We start from the raw sequence: 23,878 nt of genomic DNA on the forward strand, positions 1-23,878 counted from the left end.
AAATGAAGCTTAACACAAAGAGAAAATAAAGCTACGCAAGATAGCTCATGTGGATAATAAAATGTGGTGAGACTGATTATCATCAGAATACATTTCACCCTGACAAACAGTTCCCGTCAATAATGTCTGTAGCATGAACAAAATGCAATGGTTGATTTGCTACATCTGTCTGCAGGGTTGAAGATGTCACAAAACAGTTAAACAATCGTGTTTCGTGGCAGCAAATGCAACGTGACAGGATGTCACGACTCTGAATCACAATTGGACCAAATCCGTCACTGTCCAAGGTTACCTCTCAAAAGAAGAGACAGTCATCAGGAATAGCATTGTCACTAAGGCACATCTGCTTAGTGACAATGAATCATTGACATGATTCTTTACCAGGTCAACCAACAGATTAACTGGATGAAACTGAAGAATGCAGATAATGTTTGCTATACAATCCACAGCTGTGTGAATCAGCCCCTATGCTATACAATCCACAGCTGTGTGAATCAGCCCCTATGCTATACAATCCACAGCAATGAGAATCAGCCCTGCGTGTAAAACCTTGTGAATCAGCCCTACGTGTAAAACCGTGACCTGAGCGTTCTTGTGTTTACCTGGCTCTGCATCTGTTGGGCCTCCTTGGCTGAGACGTAGGTGGGCGTCTCGAAGTCCAGCATGGCTTTGCCCCGCTCTTTCTCGTACTTCTCCTTGTACTTGATCTGCAGACGAACATCGTATCGTAAGGTGCCGGCGAGAACAGGCCATTCTGCCCAGCAACGCGCGCCTTCTCCTGCCCCTAATGTCAGGGCAATCACACGCAGGTACTCCCTCTCCACCTCCATGTTAGTTTTAGTCTTAGGGACAGGAAAGGTATTAACTGAGCCACAATGTCTCTTCTTCGTTCAGGGTCAAAAGAACCTTTAATGATAATTTGTTATTCAGCTGACACTTTTATCTAAAATTTAACTAAGGGCCCAACAGCTGTACAGAATTATCGTGGCTACCCCAGGCCTAGAGCCTCCAACCTTTCAGGACCCAGTCATGTACCCACTCGGCTACCGGCTGCCCCTGGAGGTCACATTTGGACATATTTATCCAGATCTATTTATGCAGAACTTACAGTATCAGGTGACCAAGTCACTTGATTTTTTTGATGGGCATATCAGAGGACTGATATTCCCCCATATATGGACAGTGCTTTTCAAACTTCACTGAACTAATTACCTGTATACAGTATATTTTCTCTATATATATTTTTTTCATTCCAATGCTTCCTTTGGACATTAGGTACCTAGTGCATCCTGGCTGAAAAAAACACTGAAGCTAGGAACAGCTTTGAAACAGCTGGTAGCGGGTTGACCAGTTCAGACTCAGATTTTACACCAGGGATATGCTCTGGTGCCAAAAAATACCCACAGTCCAACATGGCCGCCTCCATAAACTGGCTTAACTGGCATAAACTGCACCACTGAGCAGCTCCCATAGGAATCCATGGAACTGAAGCTGTCTCCAGTTCTTTAACATACCAATGGGTTGCGTCATACTTAGCATTCAGGTGTCTTGGACTTGTGCTTAATATATCAAGGGAGTGCATTTTCTCTGAAGGCAAAACAACAACAGCACACACAGTGGCAGTTATGGCGGTTCAGTATAAATGGCCTATCATTTATGGGTGAGAGTTCGCCGGTTTCATTAATAAGTGCGTGGGGACCAGACAACACGCCAAGTGACAAAGACTGTTCTCCAAGTAATTCACAACACAGCAAAAAAACACAGGAATATTAATGAAATAAAAAAAGATCAATAAAAGTGAGTCTTGCTGGTTGCCAGGGAGACGGTGAGAAGGAGTGCAGGGGAAAAACAGGATGTGACCTCACACGGACAGGAAGTGAGTCCCGCTGATGTCAGCGGGAAAGGCTCAGGACCCTCACTGTGACATCATCGCACTTACATGGCTCTGCAGGTCCGACGCCTCCTTGTGGTGGAGCTGTTCGGGCGTGTCGGGGATCACCAGGTAGTGACCCTTACTCGCCTCAAATTTCCTCTTGTACTGGTACTGAGGGGAACGGCCGAAAGCAGCGCAATTCAACCAGAGAAAACCCACTGTTCTGTGCCTCGCACCCGTTCAGTATCACAGAAAATTATGAAACTTGTTTTGTTTTTGTTTTGTTTTTTTTAAACAAAAAGCTAGCTTAAATTTGAAAATTAAAGGAAAATATACAAGAACTTCACTGAATATGCTATGTCAAGATGTGTTAAAATTGTTAAGTGAATCTTTAATACTTGTAGTTAATATGCTGGGAAGAATTAATGTTATTTACCAGCATATTACAAGCTCCTTAGTCAAAAGTATGAAGAAATTAACAGTGGGGAAAAAAATAAAAGATGAGTTGGGAAGTTTTAAGACTTGGGTGAGTAAAAAGTTTTCTTATTTTAGAGGAGAAGGAAAATAAATGTATGTCACAACCAATGGGTGCAGGAGGATGGGACAGGCTGAAAACCTACTGCTAGTACAGGATAAGGTAGGAGGTCAAAGGTCAAAGGTGAGAAGGGTGAAGGTCACTACCAGATGATGTCCTTGAGGGATTATGGGTAAAAGAGGTATGCTAGTGCCCATGTTAGAGAAGGTTGGCCCAAGAAGGGATACAGGAGAATCAGAGAATCAGGAAGTAATGTTCCATCGGGTAGGTTTTCAACATTAGAAGAATTAAATCAGGGAAAGCTAGGTCTCATTTTGTAAGCCAAACTAAAAATACATCCTTTGGACAGAAACTCAAGATGGGGAAACTAGTACTGCTAGCTATCTACATAGCACAAGTCCTTGTTACTTCATCTCTAATCTTTCTGTCCAAGTTCTGTCATTCTTAGTTTGGCCAAGAGAGGACAAAATGTCCCCTTGGAAGGAGAATAAAAGCATGATTTAATTATTCTATCACGGGCGAACCTATCATGTAGGACACCACTTCCTGAAGTCTCCTGTATCTGGCCATTAGAGTACCAAAGGATCCTGGGAGGACAGTGAGGGATGATGGGAAATGTAGTTAGTGGGTGTCTTACGTCACTGGCCAGCTTGCTGGTGCTCAGGTGGTGATGCATGGACAGGGACTCGGACATGTCTGTCACCGGCTTGTGCATCTTCTTCAGATCCCCCTTATATTTCACCTGTGACACACACAGACACACAGAGAGAAAGACACACACACACACACACACACACAGACACACACACAGACACACAGAGAGAAAGACACACACACACACACACACACACACAGACACACACACACACACATGGATACACACACAGACAGACATATTGTAGGCAAGTGCCAGAAAAATATGCCTTAGCGGCAGACAACAGTTAAACCAAACACAAGATACCTGTACTCCAAATTGTTTGTATGTCTGTATTGCCAAACATAATGGTAACAAATATTATTCTGCTTTCCGAGTTCTTTCTCTATAAAACTATCTTTATGTATAAGAAAGCCATGGGATAAAACATTAGCATAGAAATATATTGATTCATATAAACAGCAAAGTGGTAGTTTGGGAGGTCTGATTTACAAAAAAAAGCACTAAAAACCGTTCTCAAAGTGTCTTTACGAAAGACAAAATTTCACCCTAAAAGATAAGACGAGCATCCGATTCTCAATTGTGTGCCTATAAAAAAGAGCTCTGAATAATCTTTTAGAATATTTTTACATTATAATTTTTCATATTGATCTGAGTCTGCCCACTGTAACCGCTGGCTCTCAGTAGAACCCTCCTCCCCCCCGACACCCCTCTCCCCCGACACCACTCCCCCCCGACGCCCCTCACCTCGCTGGCGAACGTGCTGGCGTCCTTCTGGACCTGGTACACCTGGCTCTGCTTCGGGTCGTACTGGGGTCGCATCCCCTTCATCTCCTTGTTGAACTTCTGCTTGTACTGCAGCTGTGGGCGGGAACCGCGGGTTCTGTCACCGCCTCAAACTGCTGCCGCTGACACACACACCCACGTGCAAACACACGGACAGACTTTGACGATAAGGACGAGGACGCCTATTGCGTGTTGTATGGATACTCAAATCTGGCCCTCAAATCCAACTCCGGGATGGGAGGGTGGAAAACCAGCGGTTCTTGGCCCTCAGAGACTGTTTGACTGATGGGGGTTACACCATATAAGATGGGTTGGTCTTCGAAATAAACCAAAGAAAGCTGAGGGATGCATTTATCAAAATCATTTATCAAATGAAAACATGCATATTTCATCCACAGATCTGTATTGCCATGGACACTTTAGAATATAAGTAACATATAATAACAATGATGATAATAATGATAATAACAAGGCTATTAACACCTCATTAACAGTTCCTGACACCCTTATACACTCTTGTTAAAGGGTTATTAATGAATGGGGGGGGGGCCTTACCTGGCTGTTCAGCTTGGACACTCGTGTTGCCAGGTCGATGTCGGGCCGGTGGGCCAAAGACCCACCTTTGCTGGCCTCCTCCTTAGCCTTGTTACGGTAGCCAATCTGTTACAGAAACATGCAGTTACACACCCAGAAGAAATGTACGGAAAAGTGCCTAAAAAGGTACAAAAGATTGTCACTGGTGTGGTACCCTATAGGTACATAAAACTGTACCAACAATACATCATTAATTTGTACTGATATTATTAGTACCCGAATAGAACATATATTTACTTACAGGGAAATTTCCTTAAAGTATAAAATATACCTCCACTGTACTTTCTGAGATTAACATTGTCCGTGTGAAACTTCCTGTAGGCCAGTCACATGAGAGAATGCTATGGTCAGAGGATGCTAAGGTTAGAGTATGCTATGGTCAGGGTTGGCGTTAGATAGGGTTGGAGGTGGTCAGGGTTGGCGTTAGACAGGGTTGGAGGTGGTCAGGGTTGGCGTTAGACAGGGCTGGAGGTGGTCAGGGTTGGCGTTAGACAGGGTTGGAGGTGGTCAGGGTTGGCGTTAGACAGGGTTGGAGGTGGTCAGGGTTGGCGTTAGACAGGGTTGGAGGTGGTCAGGGTTGGCGTTAGACAGGGTTGGAGGTGGTCAGGGTTGGCATTAGACAGGGTTGGAGGTGGTCAGGGTTGGCGGTGGCGGTTCTCACATCGCTGATGAGTTTGGCGGCCTGCGTCGCCTTTCGGATGTCCGGACGGTCAGCCACGGGAGTGTAGTTGCGTTTGATTTTCCCATCCGCCTTATAGGCAAGCTGGAGGAGGAGGAGGAACAAGCTTATTTTAGTGTGATTCTTAAGACCTTCTGCATGTTCACAGTAGAAAAACACGTAAGGATAAGCCTGGGCGGCCCTGTTCTACAGACGGACAGATTTCCGTCAGAGATGAGAGGGGGCGGAGGCTCACGTTGCTCTGGCACTTTGCCACGTCGATGGCGTGCTTCACATCTGGAGGAGACACCATTTTGTTGTGGAGGGCCTTGCCCTTCTCCGCCTTGAAGTTCTTCTTGTACTGATTCTGCGGAGGGACAGGAACAGGATGATGCTAAACAACTGCGGGCAGTAACAGGTTCAACTTGTAAGGTGCTACACAAATAACATATTGGCAGCACAATTTGACGATATATCATACTCAAGCTCAATCAGGTTTTAGCTGATTGACGAGCTGTTCACCAGCAGAGACAGCTTGTCCATGAGTTTAACCACACTCTTACTCTACCAGGTTAACCAGCTTTAACCCGCCACAGTCCAGCTATGACCAGTTAAGTGTCCTCTGGATTTTTCAGGAGGGATATAGCCTCTCTCTGAGTGCATGTTGCCCTTGCTAGGTATAAGTTTAGTTATATAAGTTATAAGTTATAACCGCCTAATGGCCAGGACTGGAAGAAGTGGTGAGTGAGGACTGTTGTAAAATGGCCGCTCTGTGGAGCAGTAAAATGGCCGGTGTAAAATGGCCGCTCTGTGGCGGTGTAAAATGGCCGCCCTGTGGAGGTCGGGGAAGCGGCCGTTGGGGACTCACCTCGCTCACGAGCTTGGTGATCTGCCTGCTGTGGGCCGTGTCGCGGGTCTGGGGCAGGGTGGTGTACGAGCCCTTGGGGCGCTCCTTCTTGCTGGCCTCCTTGTACTTAGTCTGAGGGAGAGACACACAAGGCAGGGCTTCATACGTCTCCAGTGCCTCTCTACGCAGAGCTGTATTCTGAGCTATTCTGTATTCTATTTGGGCCAGTTTTGTAGACACAGATTTCAGCCTAGTCCTAGACCAAATTCCATTTCTCCAGACAAAACTCAATCTAGTCCAGGAGCATTATCTGTGTGTATTAAACGGTATTTAATCCCTCCCGCTTTGATAGCGCCTTAAAATTAGGATCTGTTATACTTTTTTTATAAAACGATGATGAAATACATTGCAAAAGGACATCAAACATTTAGTTTGGACAACGGTTTGTGGACAACGGTTTGTGGACAATGTTAGGACAACGGTTTGTGGACAACGGTAGGACAAAGGTTTGTGGACAATGTTAGGACAACGGTTTGTGGACAACGGTAGGACAACGGTTTGTGGACAATGTTAGGACAACGGTTTGTGGACAACGGTTTGTGGACAACAGTAGGACAACGGTTTGTGGACAACATTAGAACAACAGTAGGACAACGGTTTGTGGACAACGGTTTGTGGACAACATTAGAACAACGGTAGGACAACGTTAGAACAACGGTAGGACAACGGTTTGTGGACAACATTAGAACAACGGTTTGTGGACAACATTAGAACAACGTTAGAACAACGGTAGGACAACGTTAGGACAACATTAGAACAACGGTAGGACAATATTAGAACAACGGTAGGACAACGTTAGAACAACGTTAGGACAACATTAGAACAACGTTAGAAGAGCGGTTTGCGCTTGCTGGGTGTCTGGGAGCTCACCTCAGAGCTCAGGGAGGCCACAGATCTGAAGTGGCGCGTCTGAGGGGTGTCAGGAACAGCGATGTAGGTCCCCCGCGCCTTCTCATACTTATCCTTGTATTTCAGCTGAAGAAAAACACAGCAAGGTGCAGTAATGCATTTTTAATAAAGTATTAGTATAGTGTATTACTATTCAACAATGATTTAAAACACTAACCTCTTTTATACCTGTTAGGAGTATCCAACTCATGAACTCTCTGACATGTTTTGACTAGTGAATTGTTGAGTTGAAATGTTTTTCAAAAAAACAGTCTTGTATAAAAATAGGTAGTGAATGATTCATATTTAACTGTGCATAAATGGGCGATAAATATATTTAATTAATTACACTGCGTTGAGAGTGACATTTCTTTAATACTTTAACCAAAGACAGATTTTAGGGAGTGCTCTACCCCCTCAGCTGTTTTGGGTGGGATGGGATGGGACATTGCGTGGGTCAGGGGTGAAACCGTCCACTCACATAGCTGTACATCTCGCCGGTGTTCTTGGCCAGAATGGCGAGCTTGTCGTCCACCACGGACAACTTACAGCCCCTCAGGAACTCTCTGTCGTACTTATACTCCACCTGTGGAGAGACAGGCGTTACACCAGGACATGTGCAGAAAACCAGAGGGGAGATTTAAAAGCTTAGCCCTGCTATCAAATAACCTTGACATTTAAATACTTGATTTTATATTTAAACTAGCTGTCATCTCTAATTCACCAAAAAAAAATATTAAAGGCATTCTATTTCAGCTTGTAATTCTACTCAGTGAAGTACAAGATGCACACCCACAATGCACTTTAACAGAACTCGGTTATTAATGTGGTATAACCAGGGTATAAAGACCAAACTCTCTGCTCTGACACTAACACTGTGACACTGTCAGCCTTCTGATATCACAACCCAAAACACGCACAAATCGAGCCTGAAAGCACACTATTGTGTTATTACTTTGTTATAACTAAAAGACAAAGTTACACAGAACCATAGCCATTAGAAAAACTGAATCAAATTTGAATAATATAAAACATTTTCTCTGGTATTTAGGAACATTTGGGACCGTACGTCGCTCTGCTGGAAGCTGGTCTTGGCGGCCTGCAGAAAGTCGGGTCGGTCCACGGTCCAGATCCACTTGCTCTTGGTGGCCTCGTACTTCTTCTTGTACTCGAGCTGCAGGGCGGGAGAGCAGGGCACACCGTCAGAGGCCAGCCCCCAGGGACCGGTGTTTGGGAAGGGTAGTGGGGTGGGGCGGGAAGGGTAGTGGGGTGGGGCGGGAAGGGTAGTGGGGTGGGGCGGGAAGGGTAGTGGGGTGGGGCGGGAAGGGAAGGGTAGTGGGGTGGGGCGGGAAGGGAAGGGTAGTGGGGTGGGGTGGGGCGGGAAGGGTAGTGGGGTGGGGCGGGAAGGGTAGTGGGGTGGGGCGGGAAGGGTAGTGGGGTGGGGCGGGAAGGGTAGTGGTGTGGGGCGGGAAGGGCGGGACGGAGTGGGGCGGGGCTGGGCAGGGCGGGGCAGAGCGGGGCGGGGCAGGGCGGGGCGGGGCGGGGGTGGAGCGGGGTGGACTCTTACATTGGTGATGTTCCTGTAGGCCTCCTTGGCAGCGCGGATGGAGTGGGCGTCGGGGGCGATGTTGATGTGGGCTTTGTTCCTCTCGTAGATCTCCCTGTACTTCATCTGCAGGGAGGAAACGTGCACTTAAACACTCAGGACCGGGGCACACCGCAAAAAAAGCTAAACGTAAGACAAGCTTAAAAAGTATTTTAGTCTTATATTCAGACTTATATTTCTTATTTTATGAGAAATATTTCTTATTTCTTTTACTTTATTGCTGCAGGATTGCTAATGAGGTGAGAAAGCTCGATTTTGCCAATGGAGTACAACAATTTCTCAATTTGACATGCAAAAAGTGATTTAAATCAAGATAACATTTTCTACTTTTCTATTATTATTATTTTTTTGTAGTGCACTAATCCAAAAAATCTCACAGTCTGCCAAATAAGGCCTTGAAAACTTGAGTCATTGTTGAAAGATTGAACAGAAGCAGAGGGAGGAGAGCAGGGCCTACCAGGCTGGGGAAGTCTTTGACCTTCTTCATGTGGAGCTGGGTGGGGGTGTCGTGCCCCAGGGTGTACGCCTTGTCTTTATTCATGTGGTACTCCATCTTATAAATGATCTAAACGAGAGGAGGATGAGCCAGGTTTAGATAACAGCACCGTGAAGTGTGTGCAATACTGCGCATCTGCTCCACACAATTACTGTTTCTAAGAATGTGTATGGTTTTTCTTTACCGTAAATCGTCATACAGTACTACATGTCACTAAATGCGGTTCCTGCATGTTTTTGCCAATCTCAAGGGTTAAATTAGATCACACATGGGCAAATTTTCTTTACTGGTGTTCCCATGGGTATATACCACAGGACTGATTCTTAAAACGTAGCAAAATCTCGACCAAAACTTGAAATACTTTTTAATATCAGAACCCAAATGACATTATTTTAGGGGGGGGGGGGGGGGGGGGGGGTACGCACGTCGCTGATCTTCCTGTTGCGCTCATGCATGTAGTGCTGTGGTGTCTCCAGGACGGTGGTGTACTTGTCCTTCTCCTTCTCATACTTCTCCCGGTACTTCCACTGCAGAGCGACACGCACACACATTATCACTGCAGAGCGACACTGCCACTGCACTGCATTATCACTGCCTACACTCTGAGCCACTGCACTGCATTATCACTGCCTACACTCTGAGCCACTGCACTGCATTATCACTGCCTATACTCTGAGCCACTGCACTGCATTATCACTGCCTAAAATCTGAGCCACTGCACTGCATTATCACTGCCTATACTCTGAGCCACTGCACTGCATTATCACTGCCTACACTCTGAGCCACTGCACTGCATTATCACTGCCTACACTCTGAGCCACTGCACTGCATTATCACTGCCTATACTCTGAGCCACTGCACTGCATTATCACTGCCTACACTCTGAGCCACTGCACTGCATTATCACTGCCTACACTCTGAGCCACTGCACTGCATTATCACTGCCTACACTCTGAGCCACTGCACTGCATTATCACTGCCTACACTCTGAGCCACTGCACTGCATTATCACTGCCTACACTCTGAGCCACTGCACTGCATTATCACTGCCTACACTCTGAGCCACTGCACTGCATTATCACTGCCTATACTCTGAGCCACTGCACTGCATTATCACTGTCTATACTCTGAGCAACATCTATCTATCTGTGTCTCTGTATATCTATCATTCTATATCACTCTCTCTACCGATATCTCTATATCTCTCTCTCTATCTATCTCACCGTGTATGTATCGCCCTATATCATTCTATCTATCAATCTCTCTATCTAACTGTGTATCTATCATTCTATCTCATTCTATCTATCTCTCTATCTGTATCTATCTTTCTGTCTGTCTGTCGGTGTATCTATCTCGCGTTCTATCTCACTCTATCTCTTTCTATCTATCTGACTGTGTATCTATCATTCTCTCATTCTATCTATCAATATTTTTTCTCTCTGTGTACCTATCTAGCGTCCTATCTCATTCTATCTCTCAATCTGTCTGTGTATCTATCTATCTATCTATCTTTGTGTATGACCCCCATATCCCACAAATGTACATCAATCTGTCTATCCTACCCTTATGTACCTATCCGTCTGTAAATCTGTCTATATACCTATGACTATCTTATGAATCTACAATAAACCTATGTACAATTATGGAATTGAAATCTAAAATAAATTATTCCACAGCAATTGTAAATATCAATACATCTAACTGTCTACAAAACTACTAACATTACCGCTGTTATTACTACCTTGTTATTGCTAATGTAATGCTACAGTAACTGACTACAGTCAGATGCATTCCAGGAGAGCAGTGTATTAAGTAGTGTACAACACACACAGATATTCACACAGGGCTGGTACATGCTTCACACAGACAGGTGCATGCAGTGAAGCAGCGCAGGAAGAAAGCCAGGCTCAGACAAACAAGATGGCCGCCACTCTCAGGTGACTTATCTTCTGCTAGAACTGGAAACTCTGAATTGGCTCCATCCAACACGAGCCCTCTGCTCAAATTCCATTCGAATATTACATTTATTATTATACCATATTATTAGAGAACATGGTATAATATTAATTAGAGAGTTATTAAGGAAACAAATCATCCTAAAATTAGGTATTACGTGAATTAAAATGTATATGCATATATATGTATATATTATATATTGTATATATATATATATATATTGTATATTCTCTAAAATAATAAAGATAGAAATGATATGAGAAATGAAACATGCAATGATATATGTATATATATTACATTATTAATATATTACATAATATAGTGTAACAATATATGTAATATATTTTATGCAATATATACTATATGCATTACAAAGAAATATATATATATTTTCATATATATTCACTTTTATTGGACAGAATCGTGTTTTAAAAACATCCCCAAAACTGTCCCTCAGCCTAGTCCTGCAGCTCTATAGACCTGGGTGCACGCAGGGTTAAGAGGGTACAGTGCAGTCTAGGATCAGTGGGGAGGCAGAAGCAGTACGTGGTGGAGGGGAGAGGGAGTGTCGAAAAGGGAAATTAAACTGAGGGATCTGCCGGTCATGTAAAGGCAGAGTTAGAGCAGGTAAGAGGAGGTAGAGGAGGAGGAAGGGCAGCAGTACTGGGCAGAGGCACAAGGGGGCACTGTCCCAGGCCCATGGTTGCCTTACTCCACATGCTAGAGTTACAAAATGGCGGAGAGTGGGTCTCCGTGGTTACCTTACTCCACATGTTAGAGTTAAAAAATGGCGGAGAGTGTGTCTCCACGGTTACCGTACTCCACATGTTAGAGTTACAAAATGGCGGAGAGTGTGTCTCCACGGTTACCGTACTCCACATGTCAGAGTTACAAAATGGCGGAGAGTGTGTCTCCACGGTTACCGTACTCCACATGTTACAGTTACAAAATGGCGGAGAGTGTGTCTCCATGGTTACCTTACTCCACATGTTAGAGTTATAAATGGCGGAGAGTGTGTCTCCATGGTTACCTTACTCCACATGTTAGAGTTATAAATGGCGGAGAGTGTGTCTCCATGGTTACCTTACTCCACATGTTAGAGTTATAAATGGCGGAGAGTGTGTCTCCATGGTTACCTTACTCCACATGTTAGAGTTATAAATGGCGGAGAGTGTGTCTCCATGGTTACCTTACTCCACATGTTAGAGTTATAAATGGCGGTGAGGATGTCTGGCCGCAGAAGCTCATTGCAGCCGCTCTTCAGAAGCTCCTTGGCGCTGGACTTATACCTGGTCTGTAGGCGCAGATACACACATGCAGGGCGTGCAGAGAATGAACACAGGTGCGCTCACAGGTGAGAGGTGAAGAGAGGACAGGACAGGGGGGGCTCCTGGTTTCTGCCCCAGGTGTTTTTACCCTGTGTCCTCACCTGTGAACTCCAGGTTGACCCTTCACTGTTTTCTAAACCAAATTGGGCCCAATGTCGAGGTGTAAAGTCCAGCGATCAGAAAGTAAAAGTCCTGCCCTGTGTTTTGTACCAGCCAGCTGATTTTACTAATTAGTTCAACCTCCTGGCTGAAGAATTGTGCTAATTAAGCAAATTCAGGAAACTGGAACAAACTACTAGGGAGGACTTTCACTTTCTAGACCTGGATATTCCACCTCACCTGGTGATGGTGGTCAACCACTGAGGGCCACAGCAGGTGGTTTTACCGTTTACCTGAAGCGGCTCACAGTAAAGCCACCCGATGATGTGACCGGGGGGGGCGCACCTGGAGTAAACAGCACAAGCGCACGGCGCACACTTAAAGTGACAGCGCACTTTGAGCGGCAGAGCTGACCGCGGACAGGGGCGAGCCGCGTGTCATAACCGGCGGGCCATGACATCACAAAGGCTGGTGATGACCTCATGCAGGAGCAGGATGACGACGCTCCGCGAGACGCAGGTGGGCGGGGGCACCTGCGCCGGGGGTTTACCTGGCTCAGCTTCTTAGCCTTCAGCGCTACGAGGGTTTTTGGGTCGTCGAGCACAAGGTGGTACTTATCCTTGTTTCTCTCATAGTCAGCTTTGTACAAATTCTGCTCGAAAGGGCGTAAGCGTTTACAGACGACTGGCAAGCAAGGGGCACTGTCACCTTAAGAGGCCTTACGTGGAAGTACCAAGCGATTTATCGAAAATAACTTTAGATTAAACATTTCAATTTTTCTGAAAATGTACTTTCAGGAATTAAATGGCACTTAAAAACAATGGAACGCAATACATGTATGTGCTAAAATAGTATTAAACTTTAAAATATAAATCAATATTTTACCTTTACCTATGGCTTAGTTATTTTTTTAGGAATAACAATAGAATATAAACATATTAATACAAGTGTATCACATTCAACAATGTATAGCAAAATACAGTATCTCAAAGTAGATTATAGGGTAAACGATATATATATATAATACAGGAGGTATATTTTACACAGTGTAATCATGAGATAAATGATATAAATATAAAATACAGCAGGCGTATTTTACACAGTGTCATCATGATAAAATGCCCAACTCACATAGTCGACCAGGGTGGACGCGTGCTTGGCCACGCGGAAGAACGGAGCGTCACTGGTGTAGCAGAAGTTGTCTCTGTTCTTCTCAGAGGACATTTTGTACAGCCTCTGTCACACCCGGACAAAACATACATCATGAGTATGAAACGTTTGATGAAAAAAATAAAAGAGAAAGTCATTTATTTAGCACAATAATAGGAACAAGGGTGATATACTGAGAATGATAAACGCATTATTACCGTTGTTATAGCTGTGTTTGTGATCACGTGATGCGCTGTTACTTACCTGACTGTATAGGCTCCTGTTGTTCTCCGATAGCACCATCAGCGGGGTGTCCCACACATAGCAGCCAATGCCCTTCAACCACTCCAGGTCCTCCTTGTACTTCACCTGGAGAGAGAGAGAGAGGGAGAGAGAGGGAGGGAGAGAGAGAGGGAGAGAGAGAGAGAGGGAGGGGGGAGAGAGATTGGGAGAGAGAGGGAGGGGGAGCAAGAGAGGGGGGAGGGGAGAGAGAAAGAGGGAGAGAGAGAGAATGAGAGAGAGGGAGAGAGAGGGAGGGAGAAAGAGAATGAAAGAGAGGGAGAGAGAGAGTATGGCATCATAAAACTGGCCATATAATTCATATGCTTTAAATCCTAATGAATTATTTGTAATCAATGACTCCTGTTCCTCAAATCAATTCCTGTTCCTTCATACTACAGTATCCATATTGCTAACAGTTAGCATTAGCATGATAAATGGTAATAACAAGAACGGTAGCAAGTGGCACATGTGAATGGTACTTACTGTGCTGGTGTAAAAGCATCCATACAATTCATACGATTTTAATCAAAGTCAATTACCTTGTCATCAATGACTCTGGGAAATCAATTATTCCCGTTCATTCATACGACAGTATGTATATTGCTAATAGTTAGCGTTAGCATTAGCGCTGTGAAGGCTAATAGCGCGAGCAGCAGTGAGCGGAAGGCGTTGTACTCACTGTGCTGGCGTTGTGACCCACGACCCTGTGGTGGAAGAGCTCTGGCCGGTCGGGGATGGAGCTCCACAGGCCCAGATTGCTCATGTACTTCTCCCTGTACTTCACCTGGGGAGGGAACAAGGCCTTTCAGTATCTAGCTAAAAAAAACGATTTATTTACTCTCCTGACAAGAATAAAACACTTAAGACAGACGTGTTGGTTCTGCAGTGCGTGTAGGCGGGACACACTGACCCGGCTGATGTCGTCGGTGACCCTGCGGTGGTAGATGATGTCCAGGGCGTCCTTCACGGTGTGGTAGTGCCCCTTGGCCAGCTCAAACGCCTCTTTGTACCGCAGCTGGGGGGGGGGGGAACAGGGGGTGAGCATGGATCAAAATAATAATCATAATAATAATAACATTAATAATAATAATAATAATCAACGTTATGTTGTCCGGCACCTTTCGCACAAAACATGGAGCTCAACCGGTTTACAGTAAAGGCAAAATATAACCAGAAAAACAAAATGTTTTGCATTACGCTTTAAAAAGTTCAACTAAAGCAGTGGACAATATACTGGACAGTAAGAAATGGAGAACCTGGAGAACAGGCAGGTTAAAAATGGAAAGACGTTACAACCATAGCCACCATAGCCAGGACAAAAAAGAAAGTTCAAGAGATTTGTGTACGTACTCATAAAAAAAAGGTAGGAAAAGTGCCTAAAAAGGTACAAATGCTTTTTGTACCTTTTTTGCCTGGAATTAGTACTCATTTGTACCCAAAGAGAACATTACTGTACTTCTGAGGTACATTTGGGAAATGTGGTCCGTGTACCTCCACTGAACCTTTATTTCTGAGAGCCTGCAGGCGTGAAACTCAGAGAAACTCGAGTACAAGAGGGAAGTAAAGCTGAGGACCGCGGTGGTCACATGGTCACTCACGTCGCTGGCGTTGAGGTAGGCCTTCTTGGCGCGGATGGCGATGGGCGTGTCGACGATGGACGTGTGCTTGTGCTTCAGCCTCTCGTACTGGTCCTTGTACTTTTTCTGAGACGGGAGAACGAGGGGAGAACGAGGAGAGAGGTGAACAGAGAGAGAGAGACACCGACAACATTACAGTGCATAAACAAGAGGAAACCTGAGGAAACAAACTGAAAGTCAGGGCCTACTAGTGGATTTGATATACCTGACAGGGCACTTTTACTAAGATGAAAATATGCATACGTTTATGTCAAATTTGACTTTTGCCCAGGTGGAAAATCCAGGTTCAGAAAGTAGTAGTCCTCTCCAGAAGTTTGTTGCAAACACCAGGATTCACTAATTCACAGCGCAATTCTTCAGCCAGGAAATAGAAGTAGTGAAATCAGTTTCATGGGTGGAAGAAACACATGACAGGACTTTTCCTTTCTGAGCCCTGGACCTTCCACCTCTGTTTAGCGCACAGTCAGGTGGCTCCAGGGCCTCAGAGTTCAGGACACCCTCCTGCAAGACCGGGGTGCCTCTCTCTGGGCCGTTCCCCCAGGCCTGCAGGGTCTGTCTCACCTCGCTGTACACCACCTTCATGTTGCGGGAATGATGCAGCATCGGGCTGTCTGTGGTCAGAGTGAAGAAACAGCGCTCCCTCGCTGCCAGGTCTGTGTACAGGTACTGAGAGAGAGAGAGAGGGAGAGAGATGGGTAAAAACAGACAGAGACAGGTCTGTGTACAGGTACTGAGAGAGAGAGAGAGAGAGAGAGAGAGAGAGAGAGAGAGGGGTAATAACAGACAGAGCCAGGTCTGTGTACAGGTACTGAGAGAGAGAGGGAGAGAGATGGGTAATAACAGACAGAGCCAGGTCTGTGTACAGGTACTGAGAGAGAGCGAGAGAGAGAGAGAGATAGAGAGGGGTAATAACAGACAGAGCCAGGTCTGTGTACAGGTACTGAGAGAGAGAGCGAGAGAGAGAGAGAGATAGAGAGGGGTAATAACAGACAGAGCCAGGTCTGTGTACAGGTACTGAGAGAGAGAGAGCGAGAGAGAGATAGAGATGGGTAAAAACAGACAGAGCCAGGTCTGTGTACAGGTACTGAGAGAGAGAGAGCGAGAGAGAGAGAGAGATAGAGAGGGGTAAAAACAGACAGAGCCAGGTCTGTGTACAGGTACTGAGAGAGAGAGAGCAAGAGAGAGAGAGAGATAGAGAGGGGTAAAAACAGACAGAGCCAGGTCTGTGTACAGGTACTGAGAGAGAGAGAGCGAGAGAGAGAGAGAGATAGAGAGGGGTAAAAACAGACAGAGCCAGGTCTGTGTACAGGTACTGAGAGAGAGAGAGCGAGAGAGAGATAGAGAGGGGTAAAAACAGACAGAGCCAGGTCTGTGTACAGGTACTGATCTGTACCTTGTTGGTAAGCTGCTGAGCCCACTTGGCCCTGAGGATGTCAATGCAGTCGGGTTTGCAGTTGAACTTGGTCTTCTCCACGTTGCCTTTAGCTTTGTACACCAGCTGAGGGGGGAAAAATATCCTGTGTGATTTTTAGTAACGTTTTGTTTTCACATGTGAAAACTTCCCCTTCACATGTGAAAGAAGTTCCCATTTGAAAAAGTCAGTAACATGTGAAAATGTGGAATTTCACGTGATTTCATGTCACACGTTTAGTTTTTTGCATGTTGAAATTTTCATTCAGATGTGAAAATGTCCAGTTCACGTGTAACATTGTCTTATAATGTGTGAAAAGGCTAATTTCACGTGTGGTTATTTGGTGAAGGAACGTGCGGTGTCTGATAGCAGCGATGTCCCGCTGGCTGCTCACGTTGCTCAGGTGGACTTTGAGCTCGGACACGCGCTTGTACTCCGGCGTGTGCAGCACCACGGAATACTGGCTGCGGGACTTCTTGGCGTCGACCTCGTAGTTCATCTGCCGAGAAACACGAGACGCGCTGTTGAGTGACAGACGGGCTTCGCAAACACAATTATCTGCAGAGCTTATCAAAATCTCTCTTTCGTCTCACGCGAGTTCTTGAAATGAGAGTAAACGTTTACAGTAAAGAGATGAAGCTTATACTTGACGGTCATGTTATAATTATTGTTGCAGTTGCTGCAGTTGTTGCAGTTGTTGTTGTTGTTGTTGTTGTTGTTGTTGTTGTTATTACCCGGAAATTGTTGAGGTGACGGATTCGGACCATCTCAGGTGTGTCATACATGAAGCAGCCCAGTCCCCTCAGCCACTGCAGGTCCTCCTTATACCTCACCTGTGCGCGCACACACACACACACACACACACACAGTTCAGTTTAAACATAAAAGCCTTATTTTCATTGTGCTCAGGCTTTTTGCAAGAGAGCAGAGTTCCATCGTCTTGTTTTCAAATATTATCTTATTTGCTTAATTAAATGAAGCATTATAATATTTAAAGGTCATATATAATCATATCTGCCTCTGCTGATTGAAGAAAGAAATGAATGTTGGGAGGTGAATCGATCAGACGGGGTTAGGGGTTTGGGAGACGCACATCGCTGGTGATCTGGTTCACGTGGTGGAAGTGCATCAGCTCAGGAGTGATGGGCAAGGAGATCAGGTTCCCCCGGTTATTGAAGTAGTTCTGCTTGTAGCACAGCTGCAGGTTTCAAATGAGAGGAGAAAACATCAAGTGAAAATCACAAAATGAACTTTAATTCAGTGTCTCTACAAAGTTATATATAGTTTTATTTAACTATTGATGCTATTGCTGTATTTGTTATTTTGTTATGCTGCTGCCCAATCCATGTGTATTTATCTTTAATTCTGTTTTTAAAATGTACAATGTGTTGAGACTTCTGTGAAATGCACTTTAAATAAATAATGACTTGACCAATTCACAGGTTTTTCATCAGGTAACAGTTCAGTCAGGGAGCTTTCACACCCCCCATCGAGGGTTCCATAAAGAGCTACAGACGGTTCCCCTATAGAGACATGATCCTAAAGAACCTTTTTTTTTCTGAGAGTGGTAGGTTCCCAGTTCCCATGCAGGTACACAAATGCTCGCTCATTCACAAAGGGAGGGAGAGAGAGGCAGAGAAGGGTACTCACGTCGCTGACAGCTTTCTGGGTGGCCTTCACCTGTCTGATCTCCGGCGTGTCGTAGGTGGTGTGGATCTTGTCCTTCATCCTGTGGTAAAGCTGGCGGTACAGGCGCTGCGGAGAGACCGAAAGGGAGTTCAGAGAACTCGCAGACACCTGCGTGTCCATCAACACCTGTCCATCCATCAACACACCTGTCTGTCCATCAATACACCTGTCTGTCCATCAACACACCTGCGTGTCCATCAACACACCTGTCTGTCCATCAACACACCTGTCCATCAACACACCTGTCTGTCCATCAACATACCTGTGCGTCTTTCAACACACCTGTCCATCAACACACCTGTCCATCCCTCAACACCAAGACCTGTCCAAACATGTTTGCCATGTTCACAAATGGGATCCATGTCATTTTGACCCGATGCATTCTGTGTTCTGTTTTCCAACAGAAAGGCCACTTCTACAAACCCATCATTCCAAAGTAGATGCTACACATTGATCAAATATTTTATGAGTACTGATTATAAGTCTATCTACTGTCAGCCCATGAAAACAATATAATCTTTACAAACCTGTTCAGTGCCTTCTCTGAACTGACAGTCTCCTTTAACGGTCTTGTTTTAAATTTTGAATAAATATGATGATATCTTTCTGCATTAGGTTTGGGTTTTGACCAAGAACTAGTAGATTAACCATTATATGTCACTATATATATAGTGAAAGTCGCTGAACTCAACAGTTAATGAGCAGTAGACCTCCTCCTCACCTCGTTCATGACCTGGTTTGCCTTCTTGATGTTGACGAAGGTGGAGCTTCTGTGGTCGATGGTGTAGCACTTCGCTTTCATGAGGTCATAAGCTTCCTTGTACTTCACCTGTGGGACAATGGCAGTTGTTTTGTAAAAAAAGAAAAAGGAGCAACAGTCAAAAATACGAACGGACATTTAGGGTGACCGCGGCACTCTCACTTACATTGCTGCCGATGAGGCTGTTCAACTTAGCCTGCTTGTTGTACGGCGTGTCCAGTGGCATTTTGTATCCAGTGGGCATGAAGTTCTTGTTGGCCTCCTTGTAAATGTTCTGGAATGAAAAGAGAAACCAATTTCATTTCACAAGCCATCCCAACATTTATTTTAAATTTTATACTTATTTATTAATTTGATTGCCTTGCCGGTACATGTACAGTCATCGAAATGTAAAGTAATGGTGGCGTGTGCAGCGCTTTGATCAATGCTGTACGGTAGCATGTAGCATGTAGCATGTCCAGTCTTATGTGCCTTGTGTCATAACAGCTTTTTTATTAGCGTCATCGGCACAACAACTTTCCTCTGCGCTAAAAACAATGTTTTGACTTGAATCGACTTGATTTCACTTGGTACAACAGTCCAGAGCTCTCTCAAGAGTACACTGCGCATACAAGTGCCCGCAACACTCATCAGTGCACACAACAACAGCACACACCCGTACATACGCATTCGGAGCCGCTGAGGCAGTTATTTATCATTGCCGTTGTTCATTTATGTCATAGATGTCACGTTGATGATCGTCACTGTTAATTTGTCAATTTCTTTGCCGTTGCCGTGTTGTGCAGTCATTCTTGTCCATTATTTGCTCTGTGTGACATGTACATGACAGGCATTTGGCAGACAGACACTCTCATCCAGAGCGGCATGCACACCCCATAGCCAGGGAAGCATGTAATACAGTAAATTCAGTACATTCAGGTTTAAGGTTTAAGGAGCTGTGTGTCGTGTAGCCTCTTAGTGAGTGCGTGCGTGTGCAGAGGGACTTGAGGAGCTGTGCGTGTGCAGAGTGCAGAGGGACTTGAGGAGCTGTGCGTGTGCAGAGGGACTTGAGGAGCTGTGCGTGTGCAGAGGGACTTGAGGAGCTGTGTGTGTGCAGAGTGCAGAGGGACTTGAGGAGGCGTGCGTGTGCAGAGGGACTTGAGGAGCCGTGTGTGTGCAGAGTGACTTGAGGAGCTGTGCGTGTGCAGAGTGACTTGAGGAGCCGTGTGTGTGCAGAGGGACTTGAGGAGCTGTGCGTGTGCAGAGTGCAGAGTGACTTGAGGAGCTGTGCGTGTGCAGAGTGACTTGAGGAGCTGTGCGTGTGCAGAGTGCAGAGGGACTTGAGGAGCCGTGCGTGTGCAGAGGGACTTGAGGAGCCGTGTGTGTGCAGAGGGACTTGAGGAGCTGTGCGTGTGCAGAGTGCAGAGGGACTTGAGGAGCTGTGCGTGTGCAGAGTGCAGAGTGACTTGAGGAGCTGTGCGTGTGCAGAGTGCAGAGGGACTTGAGGAGCCGTGCGTGTGCAGAGGGACTTGAGGAGGCGTGTGTGTGCAGAGGGACTTGAGGAGCTGTGCGTGTGCAGAGGGACTTGAGGAGCCGTGTGTGTGCAGAGGGACTTGAGGAGCCGTGCGTGTGCAGAGGGACTTGAGGAGCCGTGTGTGTGCAGAGGGACTTGAGGAGCTGTGCGTGTGCAGAGGGACTTGAGGAGCCGTGCGTGTGCAGAGGGACTTGAGGAGCCGTGTGTGTACAGAGGGACTTGAGGAGCCGTGCGTGTGCAGAGGGACTTGAGGAGCTGTGCGTGTGCAGAGGGACTTGAGGAGCTGTGCGTGTGCACAGGGACCAGGCTAACGCACGTCGCTCTGGATGTAGTTCCCCCGCCGTGCTCTCTCCGTGTCCAGGGTGACCGGCGTGGACATGCTGGTGCCTCTGACGCCCGTGATGTAATCGCTGCGATACTTGAGCTGGGGGGGGGGGGGGGGGGGGAAGAGAGAGGAAGTCGCGTTAGAGGCTGAGACGCACGTTCTGAGAGAACGCATCGCGGACGGGAGACCGCAGGTAGATGCACAGAAAAAATTCAATCATTAGGCTTACTTAACTAAAATTATGGTACGAGCAGTACTTCAACAGTTGAAGTCTCATATACAGTACTTAATAATACTGTGTGCAATCACTAACCATAATTTTATTATGTAATATATATTTATTTCTTTGAGTGTGGAGCAATAGACACTCATTCATGGAAATAACTGCTCCACAGGGTCACTGCATTTTGGAAAGTTCAGCTTAAAATTCAACTGAGATATATGAGGAAGGATGTGGCCTGACATACCTCACTGTTCTGGATGGCGCTGGATTGGCATGTCATGTACACGGGGGTGTCCATCACTTCAGTGAATTTATTCAGCTGCTCCACAGCTTTGGCTTTGTATTGGTTCTGGAAGAGGAACCACAACACTCACATCATTTGTCACTCTTTTCATATGTAAAATAACACAATATAATTCGGAGATCAGGCCAAGAAATGGCCTGATTCACACCAGTAAAGTGTACCTAATACACATGAGGAGGAATGGGCACAGAAGAGCACAGAGGAGGATAGCAGAAGACGGCAGCATCCCAAAGGTGAGGGTCAGAAGGACAGGAAGTGAAGACAGAGGAAGAGGAAGTGATGTAAGAGAATGTGAGGAAGTGAGTGTTGGAAGAAGAGAGAGAGAGAGAAAGAAAGGAAGCAGAGGGAGCGGGAGACAGGAAGGCAGGATGGCTGGAGGGACAGGTACCTGGCTCTGGAGATTATACGAGTGCTTGCACCTCAGGATCTCGGGCGTGTCCCACACCAAGCAGCCAACCCCCTTCAGCCAGTTCAGGTCATCCTTGTAGAAGACCTGTAGGGCCCCAGGGACCATGAAGACACCGTCAGAGACAACACCCCAGAGACCGTCAGAGACAATTCCCCAGGGACTGTCAGGTCTTATTAAAATACCGGGGTAGTCCTGGGTGAGATCTATGGTCTACAACCAGATTATCAATATGTGTAAACCAGGGCCAGGCAGGGAGGGCCACAGGTTCTTAGGATTTCTTTTCACAACAATGCTCACCATTTTCCTACCACTAAAGAGGATTTGAGATCCCTGGTATAAACCAACTCATGGAGGGCTTCAAGTGTCTTTAGGCTAAACCCTTACATGAAAAGTCTCAGCGTAACCAATGCAGAAGCCATCTCCAGCACTACAGTGTCGAGGTTTATGTCCTCAGTAAGGAAAAAGCAATGGAAACATACCAAACAGTCGGGTAGGACATTAATGGGGTAAAGAGACCTGCTACCTTTCAGGTTCAGAGTTCAGACACCCGGGTCTCTGAGGGCGAACACGGCTGGATTCAGAGCAGGTTGGGTGGGGTACTCACGTCGCTGAGCTGCTCGTTGACCTTGCGCGCCTGGACGTAGACCTGCATGTCTGGCAGGCAGATCCACTCGTGCAGGTACTTGTGGTAGTCGATGTCGCTGACCCGATTCTGCGTGGTGCGGGCGGACACCACCTCCAGCATGTCGGGCGGGATGTGTATCCTGGCTTTGGACTTCTCGTAGGCGTCCTTGTACAAGCGCTGGAACGGACAGACGAGAGAGGGGCTCACGTTAAAGAGAACAAGCTGAAAATAAAAACATCAACAGCGGCAAACTGGGACCTGGGTGTCCTAGGCCAGGGTTTTTGTTTTCAAAATCAACACCCTGTTGAGACCCAGGTAACCAGGTGAGGTGAGCGAATTAATCATTTAATGCAGGTGAGTACAGTTAAGTGCAGAGTAACAAGGAAAACCAGCAGACCCTGTAGCGCTCCAGGACCAGGGTTGGAGACCACTGTCCTAGGCACACCCAATCTTTGGTACATGCCCCCTCCCCCCCTCCCCTGGCCAACCACGATTTCCACCAGCACATCACATGTGATTGGAATTCTGGCTCCACTACTGTTGATAATATAACATAATAGCAAGAACAGGTAAATCAGCCAAACATTTTCCAACCATTAAAGGGTAGCTATTGTTTCGTTTACATAAAAGCTAGATAGTGTCTAGCACTGCAACAAGCCTGGTCTTCAAAACCCCCAGAGTTTCTGCCTCAACTACAAGACCTGAGAATCTATTCCCCACAGTGACCACTTTCAGTGTGAAAAGATTCTTCCTGATGTCACGGAAGGCGTGCTGTTTTGGGAAGGCTGTTGTTTTGGGCAGAAGGCAGACGAGGAGACCACGGTGGATGGGCACTCACGTCGAGGCAGAGCTTCCCCACGCGAATGCACCTCGCTGTCCCAGGGTCGTCCTCCAGGCATTTGGGCAGGCAGTAGAGCGACTTGAACTTCTCGTAATCCTCCCGGTACTTCACCTGGATGCAGGAAAGGAAATTTGGATTAACACAGAGGTTCAAGCAGTTGGACACCAAGCGTGGTTCTACAAGAAAAGAAAAAACTCAGGGAAAGACTTTTGGTCAGATATACCCAAACATAATGATTCCATCTCATGAGGAGTACTTGCTCACTCCAAGTACACATCCTGCATGTACACATTCAGTGTGTTCAGTTAAAATAATTATTTTGGTTTCCA

The 23,878-nt window shown here is 46.0% G+C and overlaps 1 protein-coding gene across 1 annotated transcript in view; it reads right to left on the reverse strand.

The window, feature by feature from the left end:
• neb (nebulin) overlaps positions 1-23,878 on the reverse strand; it is an 88,845-nt gene that overhangs the window by 13,127 nt on the left and 51,840 nt on the right. The window contains 33 exon segments of the mRNA XM_061234153.1: positions 603-707; positions 1,940-2,044; positions 3,046-3,150; positions 3,811-3,924; positions 4,333-4,509; positions 5,105-5,206; positions 5,358-5,468; positions 5,970-6,080; positions 6,879-6,983; positions 7,378-7,482; positions 7,966-8,070; positions 8,464-8,568; positions 8,960-9,067; positions 9,424-9,525; positions 12,144-12,248; positions 13,513-13,617; positions 13,795-13,899; positions 14,492-14,596; positions 14,723-14,827; positions 15,411-15,515; positions 16,011-16,115; positions 16,843-16,947; positions 17,255-17,359; positions 17,595-17,693; positions 17,954-18,058; positions 18,511-18,615; positions 19,271-19,378; positions 19,476-19,583; positions 21,139-21,246; positions 21,615-21,719; positions 22,063-22,167; positions 22,688-22,885; positions 23,547-23,660. Coding sequence (XP_061090137.1) covers positions 603-707; positions 1,940-2,044; positions 3,046-3,150; positions 3,811-3,924; positions 4,333-4,509; positions 5,105-5,206; positions 5,358-5,468; positions 5,970-6,080; positions 6,879-6,983; positions 7,378-7,482; positions 7,966-8,070; positions 8,464-8,568; positions 8,960-9,067; positions 9,424-9,525; positions 12,144-12,248; positions 13,513-13,617; positions 13,795-13,899; positions 14,492-14,596; positions 14,723-14,827; positions 15,411-15,515; positions 16,011-16,115; positions 16,843-16,947; positions 17,255-17,359; positions 17,595-17,693; positions 17,954-18,058; positions 18,511-18,615; positions 19,271-19,378; positions 19,476-19,583; positions 21,139-21,246; positions 21,615-21,719; positions 22,063-22,167; positions 22,688-22,885; positions 23,547-23,660 — 3,660 coding nt within the window.

Source organism: Conger conger, chromosome 3 (assembly GCF_963514075.1).
Source record: "Conger conger chromosome 3, fConCon1.1, whole genome shotgun sequence".
Taxonomy (NCBI): Eukaryota; Metazoa; Chordata; class Actinopteri; order Anguilliformes; family Congridae; genus Conger; species Conger conger.